The 10950-nt window shown below is 33.5% G+C and overlaps 1 protein-coding gene across 2 annotated transcripts in view; it reads right to left on the reverse strand.

The window, feature by feature from the left end:
- Positions 1-9369, reverse strand: part of LOC110019575 (protein TONSOKU) — a 22710-nt gene extending 13341 nt beyond the window's left edge. Inside the window, exons 1-9 of one of the 2 annotated variants that reach the window (XM_020717303.1) lie at positions 9014-9369; positions 6387-7187; positions 5244-5420; positions 4487-4578; positions 4258-4356; positions 3709-4190; positions 3512-3552; positions 3048-3314; positions 2346-2493 (exon numbers count right to left, since the gene is read on the reverse strand). In XM_020717303.1, coding sequence (XP_020572962.1) covers positions 2346-2493; positions 3048-3314; positions 3512-3552; positions 3709-4190; positions 4258-4356; positions 4487-4578; positions 5244-5420; positions 6387-7187; positions 9014-9286 — 2380 coding nt within the window. In that variant the 5' untranslated portion in view covers positions 9287-9369. Of the gene's footprint in view, positions 1-2345; positions 2494-3047; positions 3318-3511; positions 3553-3708; positions 4191-4257; positions 4357-4486; positions 4579-5243; positions 5421-6386; positions 7188-9013 lie in introns of both variants that reach the window. The other variant, XM_020717302.1, reaches the window with a different exon arrangement.
- Positions 9370-10950: the final 1581 nt, after the last annotated feature.

A 10950-nucleotide genomic window follows, 5' to 3' on the forward strand; every position in this document is an offset into this window, starting at 1 on the left:
ATTTGATATATATATATATATAATATTGAAGAGTTCTTGTCTTCTGCGCAGCTTCGCCGTGACCTCTTCAGCTAGTTGTTTTTGACCTCTGCCCGACTTGGCAGGGTTTCTCCTTGTTGTGATGAAGCTTCCTTCTTCGGTTGAACCTGGCAAAGCCTCCTTTGCCCACGTGGTGGGTAATCTTCAGGGGGAGACAACGGTTGTCTTCCCCTCAAGTTATAAGGAGTATAATGATGGTACATGTGACTGTCCTTAAATCAATACATGTCTCACATTCAAGTTTGCTCTTATTGAAAAATTTCAGTGGGGACACCCAGCTATGGAAGGTATCAGAAGAAGTTTTGATGATCTCAAATTAGCAGGAAAGTGATAAGTGGGGCTCATGGATAGGAGACATGTATTGATTTAGTTAACCGTACCTGAAAACTACACTCGGATTTTCTCTAAAAATTATCTTAACATTGCTGGTAAACCAATAAAGCTGCTCAAGTGATCTCCAACTTTTGACCCCAATCATGAACCTCCTACTGTACCGTATGGTTTAGTCTATCTGGTCTCAAACTACACTTTTTTCATCATTACGTTCTTTACTCTAATGGTGTCATACTTGGGGACCCTATGAAGCTAGATCTACCCACTTTCAACCTTACTGGACATGTTGTGGCCAAAATACTTGTGGAAGGAGATATTATTTTACCTGATGTTACTAAAGTCTGGTTGGGCACGACTCATAATGGATATCGGCAACCACTAGTCATTGAGCATAGACAGACCTCCTTATTGTTCTCATTGTAAGTTTTTTGGGCATACTCTTGATAAATGTCATGAGCTTCATCCTAATTTAAAATCTAAAGATAAAGTGAATAAGGATGGATTTAAGGACATATTTGCTCCACCTGGAGAGAAAACTACCACAGGATAGGATTTGGTGTCTGATTTTATTTCTCCTATGAACCCTCCCCCTGAAAATACTATTTTTGTGATCGATGAAAGGAGATATTACTTTACCTGATGTTACTGAAGTCTGGTTGGGCACGACTCATAATGGATATCGGCAACAAATCGTCATTGAGCATAGACCTCCTTATTGTTCTCATTGTAAGTTTTTTGGGCATACTCTTGATAAATGTCATGAGCTTCATCCTAATTTAAAATCTAAAGATAAAGTGAATAAGGATGGATTTAAGGACATATTTGCTCCACCTGGAGAGAAAACTACCACAGGACAGGATTTGGTGTCTGATTTTATTTCTACTATGGACCCTCCCCCTGAAAATACTATTTTTGTGATCGATGAGAAGCTGGATGGCCCTGCTGAGCAACCTAAACTTTCAAACCCTATTGGAAACGGACCCCTACCTACACGGACTGATAATCAGGAGAACCTTGCAGCTCCCCATCTTTAGGAAGTATTAGAGCTAGAAGAGACAACTCTTAACTCACATACATTTGAATCTCTTGTGGGCACAACTGTTGGCAATTTTTCTACTGCAGCACTACCACCTCATCTGAATGAGCAACAATCTTTGGATGAGGAATGACAGGTCTACACTTCTAGGAGGAAGAAGAAGAATGGAGATCTACTTGAGCTAAGGATGATACTTTGGTTACTTCGGGTAATGGTACGCATCTTACCAATTTGTTAGCTGGTTCCCTTCCGAGAACTATACAAATTTGTTAGTTGGTTCCCTTCCGAGAACTAGAGGCAGAGACAGAACTAAATTGGGTCGACCCAATTGATCTTATAGGTACCATCTTCTTTTGGGTTTATAATTTTCTTTTTTTTTTGTTGTACCGTGTGGGTTGGGTGCCTATTTGGGCCCACTCTTACAATATATATATATGGAGAATTTTACTAATATGAAAAAAATCTTGCACGGACAATAATAATGTATTAGATCTATGAACCATTCACTTCAAATCGTTCCATTATTTAATTTGTTTGATGTTCATAACAACATATAACTTAAGAATCCAAACTGACATAATTAGTTTTGCAAAACATGCCATCCAATTTTATATATTTCATTCCCTAATAAAAGAATCCGTCCAATAATTTATAATCTAGAAAGGTAGTGGAAAATGAATTAGATAGTTGAGTTGAAAAATTCCTTGATAGCAAATGCAACCAATCCTTATAAGTCATTACAATGCCTAAAGTTATAAATTTGTCATTCGCTTACAGAATGAAAAATAATACCATTAGTTCAACAAATTAATAATATATCGTGGTTTAGAAGCTGCTAACTTATGCTTATAGAATCCTAATCTAAGTAACATCTACAAAATAGGTTAACAAATTATACTCATTGGTTGAAAAAGGTTTAAAAAGTAATAAGTAATACCTTTAGAACGTTTCTCTTCAAAGAGGCCAAGAAAGAAGGCACAAGCCACTTCAACTTTAAGATAATCAACGTCTAATATGTTCCCCATCAAGCAACAATTCATATCCACATAAACGGAGTCATGACCAGCTTTAAACATTATAGACCACTGCACAAAATCAAATAATGAGAAATCGATGGATATTTGACAGAACCTTCTAACTTCAACAAGCAACACTTATGGACAAATATAAAAACATGGAAAAGCAGACACTTTCTAGCTTAGCTCAACTTGCAAACCTCAAAAAAAATAATAATAATAAAAGAGGGAAAAAAACAAAAACAAAATCAAATTAAACTAATATATTTTTGGAAGATTTACATATATACCACTCAATTCTTTTGTATTTACATATTTCCCACCTAAAGTTTCATATTTTCATAGCCCTTTGGTGCTTTAAATCTATGCAGTAAAAGATGTATTTCACTTTTAAAAACTGTAATAGTGCTATTTTTTATGTGATATTAAAGATTTGAATGATATGAGTGTAAATATGCAAGTATGTAAATGCCCTTATATTTTTTCCAGTTAGTTCAGTTTTTATTTTAACCAGATTTCCCGCACACATCAAAAATCAATGAACAAGTTTGATCGGTAGCAGAACATTTAAGAAAAACCATCAAATAACAAGAAAAGAAACACTATCAATATATATTACTTACACCATGATCATCTACTGGGAAAGTATGGCCTGCACTACTATTGACCTCTAAACAACCACTGGGGACTTGACGAACATGAAGTTTTGATCCACAAGCCATGGACTTGGTTGCATTGGATATTTCCACGTTACTGGCCGATCCAAATTCTGTGACATTATCATCAAATGATTTGGAACTTTTTGATTTGAGTGAACAAGCACTCTCTGCAATCTGAATCGGTGTGGAGGCATCCAATTTATCTTTCGAAGCATTACAATTCACCAAATCCTGCTAAAGTTGAAGGACATTATGGTATTATTTTCCACAAAACAATTAACGTAAAATAGAAAAAAACGTAAAACTAGAACATTCTACTGGATTGTTAAAGTTTGAATAGACATGTACACTTCTCTATTAACAATACATACACATAAAGCCCTTAAACTCAAGATATTTCAAGCATTAGAGTTTGAGATTAAAATCACCTTCCCCGCAGTAGGACCAGCTATTTCACCCAGCCTGATATCTGTGAACAAGCAAAAAGTTCATTGTTGAATAGAAAAACTAAGAAAAAATGCAAACTTCAATGCTAAAATGATACATTAAAACAAGAAACTCATTAAAAGAGCTAAAAAGTTTTCATTCGTCAACAAAACTCTAATTCAAACTGCATAGAATCAACCTCCACAAGAAGTAGCCACATCCTCAATGGGGTTTCCATGGTTCCTTTTTCTTAGTTGTGTTGCCTGATCAAGTTCTTCATCTTCCTCATCGGAAATAATCACACGAACGCGCTTGCGACCAAGAGACTGGTGGTTAACATCATGATTGATTAAATCTCTATTTGAACGCTCGCCCAACCTATCTGACATTTTGGCTTTCTTGTTTAATGAAGGCATCTCCATCTTGGATGATTTTTTGCATTTTTTAACGAGCATTCTTAAAGGTACATCATCATCAACAGCATCACCGGTGGCAATATTTGGCTTATCCACAAAAATTGAAGGATTATTAATTTCCAATGAATCAGATTCATCGGATGAAAGAAGAGATGCAACTACGCCCTCTGTTTCAGTTTCAGAACAGTAATCTTGATCCACTCTCATCAACAACTCGCTTTCATTCAATAAACGCTTAACATTTTGAATCTCAATCTGTAATTTTCTGACAATGGCACAAACTCAATAAAGGAGTCCAAAATTTACGAAGTCCTAAATGTCACCAAACATACCTTGCTTCGTCAACATTGTCAAATCTGATCATATGACTATAATGCATATTATCAAGTGCAGATAATTGTACAGATAGCAAGTTAGCTTTGACTGATATTCTGCATGAAAATAAGTCAACAAAGGTGAAATTTATCATTCAAAGGACAAATAATTGACATTTTGCGCCATTGAAGATATACACTGCCAATTAAAAAAAAAGTGCAAATTCCACAATCTTTGTTAAATCACCTGTAACCTTCCTCAAATGCCTCTAGTGCCCCAGTCCAGTCACCGGAAGAATCCAAAACCTCACCAACATTAATCTTGGCTAATGCCTGCCCCTGAGGTTCTCATAATCATAAAATAAGATTCTAGTAAATGAAACAATCCTGCACATTATAAGAAAATATATATTGCAAGATACATATCATGTAGGATACCATGCAAGCAAGCCTTCCGGTTTAATTGGCCACTTAAGGATTGAAACAAGCTTTGCAACTCCCAAAAAACAAAAAATCCAAAAGAAAATGGTAAATTTACCATCATCGATAAAAAAGAAGAAGCCATGCAAAGGTTGTTTGGTGTTTAGACTGCAATATTAGTGACGCGGTAGCCGTTATCATCTTTTCCTCTAGTATCAATTATCCAAATAACAGAGTTAATCAAATAACAATCTTATATTTTAACTGTAATTAGTTTGGTTCAACCATCTTAAGTAATGTGAAGTTATCTTAGATGATCAATAGCGGTTATGATCCCTTTCTTTTTTTTTTTTCATTTCTTTTAACCTTAGATAACTTAGTATTTAGTAATTGGTAAATTTGATCAGCACCATAGACCATTAATTGGCATCTACTAATAAACCAACTTTAAATAGCCGATCCCAGCAAGCCAAAAAAACCCCTTAATAAGCACATTTGCCTTTAAATGAAACAATTTATTTTTAGAAATTCATCCACGGCAGTACTACATGATTCAAACGCACAGGAAATCATAAATAGCATACCTCAAGGTTACCGATAGATCTGTAAGCATTCCAACTTTTCATATACCATTTGCGTGCTTTTCCGAAGTTTCTAAGTTTCTGGTAAGACTCTCCTATATCCAGAAAAGAATCGCCGAGTTTTTTCTTGTCGCAAAGCTCAGTTGCTACTCTTTTCTTCCTTTTTGCAAATTCTTGATGCTGTTAATTAAATTTTAAAACATTAGCCCAATATATCTTGATATAAATATGATATTATAACAGAAGATCAAAATAGAATTATTTGGAAGAACTGCCAAAAATTGCATTTACAAATCACAAAATCAAATTTGAGTTTTTTCTTTAAAAAGATCATGGGTTCAATTCAGACAGAACTATTAAATCAAGTATTTGTTAACAAAGGAAGGCTTTAAGCAATAGTTAGGTTGCCTTCATTTATATGTGAAAGACGTTAATTAGATTTTCTCCAAGTTTCCATGCCTGCAAGTACTTTTATCTACAAAACTGATGATATAGTTGGAAGTTTCCACAGAATCGAAGTATGGAAATCCAGTTAATAAATATTAGAAGTATTGGGCTCAAAGAAATCAAACTAGGTGTAAACCCATTAAGATAATGAGAATAAAATTATGCATATTTTTATTCATAATGCGAAAGAATTATAACTTACTATTTTACCTTAAGAGGAATTTGATCATTACCAAGATCATGATGCAAATACCAAAAGCAATATGACTATGGCAGTAATGATCATTACCTAGAGTATGATGTAAATACCAAAAGCAATATGACTATAGCAGTAATTACAACTTGAATTTCCACCCTTTTTGAACAGGCATGAGACACAACAACATGTTTTACTTAGCGTTTATCCTGATCTTGTCTGATCTTATAAGATGGGAAAGCTTACAACTTATGCAAAAGTATAAAAAACACAATTTGAGTTTTCGTTTAGGAGAGTTGAAACATAGAGCTAGAATATGCTATCAATTGTTATGACTGGTGGTTAATAACATCAAATTGTGTTCTCAGAGAAATATAAGAATCCTTATTTCCATAAAGAATGGCTCTCGCAATTCTACTAAATTACAAAGAATAACTGTCTGTCACCTTCAAAAGAAAAACAAGCAGTGAAAGATAAAATTGAAGTATAAATACCAAACATACCTTTGGCCATGCAAAAATCATGCAAGATTTTTCAATCAAACTATCCAAGAAAACATTTTGCTCTAACAAAAATTTCCTTTCATTTGCCGTTCCACGGGCATCACTCGTGGCCCTCATCAATCTTTTGAGTTTTTGCTCGTCTTTTATCAATAACTCTAACACCTTAGATGCTTCATTTACAGTTTTAACATTCTGAGAAATATGATCTACTAAGGAATCCTCATCCTCCATGCTTTTCGCAATATCCATTGCCTTCTGATAGCAAAGAATAGCCTCATCGTACTTTTGCACTCTATAATGCAGCTCGCCAAGGTTGATGAACCCCTTCACTTCACCTTGGGGATGTCCGATCCGTCTACAAATTAAAATGTCTTTCTCGATGTGGGTCCTAGCCTTGTTCCATTCCCGCAGTTCTAAATAAACATTTCCAAGGTTATGATGAAGCCTGGTGCGTCCATCATCATATTCATTGACTTCCTCTTCATCACATATCATTAAACCCTTGAGAAGCATTTTTTCGGCTTCCTCGAGATTATCGATATCCATTTCAAGCATACCAATGTTATTGTGTGCATTTATATATTCTTTTAGGAAGAAACTATCTGTTTTGGGGGGAGGGGTTTCCTTGAGAGACCGAGCCAGTTTCATAGCCAACTTGAAGTATTTCTTCGCACTTCTTATTGCGTGGTGATCATTTTCTGATCTTAAAAACACTTCATAGTAAGTTCGGCCAAGTTGTGTACTTGCTCTTTGTTGTTCAATAATGTCATTTGTATCATTGGCAAGCTCCAAATGTTTTTTCTGCAATACATGGAAATTAGAAGATAAAAATTGAGTTATTGAAAATTATAGAATATAAGTTAAAAACAATATAGGTAATTCACTAAACCTATGAAATGAATGTAATTAAAAGAACAATATTTTGGAATATAAAGCAAAAACATAAGAAGGCTATGCTTCCAAGCCAGTTTAGTTCTTCAAGGGACAATTGGGCTTCACTATCGTGTCAAATTGCCCTTTACAAATCTTATGAAGTTGCAGAAACAAAGAGTACCCTATATAAGAAAAGTGTTTGTGAAACCTGATGAAGAAATAGATACCTTGCAAGTTCCCATATCAAAAGCATAATTGAACTTTATTTTTTCAAATTCATTCAAACTTTTATATATGTTTCTTTATACAAGCTAAAAAAACTATATTTGATTTGAAGGCTTCTTCTATATTATGAAATTAGTGAAGCATGCCTTTCATTATCATAGCCATATGTTATCTTGTTACCATTATATACTTGATGCATTATCAAATCATCTTAAGACTTTCTTATATTTGATTTGAAGGCTTCTATATTATGAAATTAGTGAAGCATGCATTTCATTATCATAGCCATATGTTATCTTGTTACCATTATATACTTGATGCATTATCAAATCATCTTAAGACTTTCATGAAATTTAGCACCATATAACCTGAATGGTGAATTTAAGATGAACGGTCATAATTTGTATAACTAAAAATTAAGATAAAATAAATCATATAGAAACTTTTCTAGCCTCAAACCTCTTAAAAAATAGTTTGCAAGTATGAGGTGCACATAGAAGTATCACTCATGCAGATTTTGAGTAAATAATTAACCTACAAAACCATGCAAAATTAAATCTCCAACAGGCTGAAAAAATATACAGCAGAATGGATATAATTAGAAAATTAACTCCAGAACCCTCCTACCAAATTTCATATATGCAAGTGATTGTTTGCTAGAAAGATGTTGCTCGTCTGAAATGGATGTTTTTAAGGCATTTAATAAATATACGAAATTGCATCAAATTCTTCATAAAGGTTTCGAATTCAAAAGTAGAAAATTGGATATAATGTGATACAAAATCCAATTACAATATTTACAGAGGTTGTCTTTATAAAAAATGAACACACCATAGCTATCGGAAATGAACTTCTATCTAGGAACTTGGCAGTAGCATCTATAATTTTATTTACAACGAATTATGCAGAAACCGTTGGCAATTGCATATGCAAAAAGTATTTCAGTTACAAACCTTTAATCTTTTTGGCCCAAAAAAAAATTAAAGCTAACGGCCGTTTGGAATCATTTCTTTCATATATTTTTTTTATTAAAAAAATATGATTGTTCCCTTAAGAACATACTATTTTGCAGTGGCAGCAGTGGTGTAACGGTCAGTTACAAACCTTTAATATTTTTGGCCCAAAAAAAAATAAAAGCTAACGGCCGTTTGGAATCATTTTTTTTCATATATTTTTTTATTAAAAAAATATAATAAAAAAATATGATTGTTCCCTTAAAAACATACTATTTTGCAGTGGCAGCAGTGGTGTAACGCGCCACTGCTGGTAATATAAGTTTTCAACTATACTTAAACCCAACTTCCGAATTCTTTCTATAAAAACCAAATTATTTGTTTAAGAGCGACCCAAAGAGGTCCTGAGATTTTGGCGAATGGCTATTTGGCTACAAAGCCTAGCAACTCAATATCCATTGATTCTCTCAAACTCTAAATCCTCCACACTCTTGCAACCAACCGTACAGAGGCTAGTAAACATTGCTTACAAATATTCAAACATAAAGAGTAAAATAAACTTTCAACAACTATAACCTGATAGAGGAGTGCTTCTTTAAAGCGCTCTAGCCGGAGATAGACCTCGCCAAGAGACTGGCATGTCGCAAGGAGCTGTTTCTGAGGAAGATACTTTGCGGATACCTCGTAATCGATTCGAAGCCACCTCAGAGCCTCGACGTACTCTCCCCTCCTCTTGAGGATGTCTCCAATCAAGTTTGCCCACCGCGCCTCTTCCTCGTGGTTCCCATCCCGAGCCGCTTCTTTGTATCCGAGCTTCGCTGCTCTGATATCATCGTCTTCTCTTCCCATGCCTTTCCGGGAACAGTGAAAAGGCGATCGATCGCCTTAACCGGGGTTTTAGAAGGCTAGGGTTTTGACATGGCGAGACGAAAAGAAAATAAAATGTTTCCCGCCATGGCGATATGATTCTGAGGAATTTACGTCCTGACCCCTTATTTTTTTTAATATTTATTTATCAAATATCTAAATTATATGTTTTTTGGTGGATATTTTGGTAATTATCGCCCCTAAAATTTAATTTTCACAAATCCAACCTATGCTGAAAATATGAAAATCCAACAATTCACATTTAATAATTAAAATCTAATTTTTTCATGTATTGATACATATGAATTGAGTGATATCTATGTAAAGAGTCACAATAATTAAAATAGAGCAAGAAAATATGAATAACTTTTTTAGCTCGACTTATAAACGAGTTTATTACGAATAAATTTTTACTTATTTGTTCGACTTTATTTGGCTCAAAATAATTAATTTATTAAATAAATATTTCTGTTTGTATCATTTTTATATTAATTATTTTTAGTATATTTAAAAATTTAGAAAAATCTTTTATTAAATAACTGTTTTCATGATATACTTGTAATTAAATAATTAAATAATAATATTTATTATTTCAATGACGAACAATAGCTCATTGAGAACAAATCAATTTATTTTCGAGCAAAAAAGAGAACTCATATTCACGAGCTCATATGGAGCACGAACCTATGTTGAGATATTCAAATTTCAAATGAGTTGAACACGAATGGGCAGTATGCTTTGATCAAGCTCGGTCAGTTTACACCTAAAGATCCTTTTCATTTATATAATATTAAAATTAAGTACGGTGTCAAAATAGTCCTCTCACTATTTACTTGAGCTATTTTAAACATAGAATTTATTAAAAAAAATATCAAATTATTGATGAGACTTTTAATTGAGGCTAAAATAACCCTCATTTGGGACTATTTTAATCCATGAACATGAATGAGCAAGCAAAACATTTCTCAAGCTTGTTTATTTATATGCATGTACCATTTAATACATAAGCTTACATATAAATTTTCATATAATATCTTGCAAAATTAAATAAATATTTTCCAGTGCTAATACATTTATGCATGAGAAACTCATCATCAATTTTTTTTCTATTTTGATTCACCTCTCTGCAACTAACACGTCATAAGAAGCATTGAAAAAATTCCCTTGCAACAACAACAAGTCTTTATTCCACTAAGTGGGGTCGGCCGCATGAATCATTTTTCTCCATTGCGCTCTACTAAGTGTCACATTTTCATTTATTTCTAATAAATTGAGATCATGTTTTGTACAACATGCCGAGATATTTTCAAGTCTACCTCTACATTTCTTAACACAAGTCAAATTTAAAACATCTACTCTCCTAACAGGATCATTAGATGGACAACGTTAGCATGACCCAATCATCTAAAATGACTTTCTCTAATCTTTTCTGGAGCTACTCCAACCCTTCCAAATGGACCAAAGGTTGAACAGAACAATCCTAGTTGTTTGATATATTTTGATGTGAATGCAATGCAAAACTAATTAGTCATTTCTCAGTTTATATCAATCTCAATATAAATTTACTAACTAGAAAATACATTCACAACAAATTTAAGTCATTGAGATGCAACAAAATTTTTTACTGAGCTAATGTTCACAGAACT

This window comes from Phalaenopsis equestris, unplaced genomic scaffold, assembly GCF_001263595.1.
Source record: "Phalaenopsis equestris unplaced genomic scaffold, ASM126359v1 Scaffold000061, whole genome shotgun sequence".
NCBI classification, from domain to species: domain Eukaryota; kingdom Viridiplantae; phylum Streptophyta; class Magnoliopsida; order Asparagales; family Orchidaceae; genus Phalaenopsis; species Phalaenopsis equestris.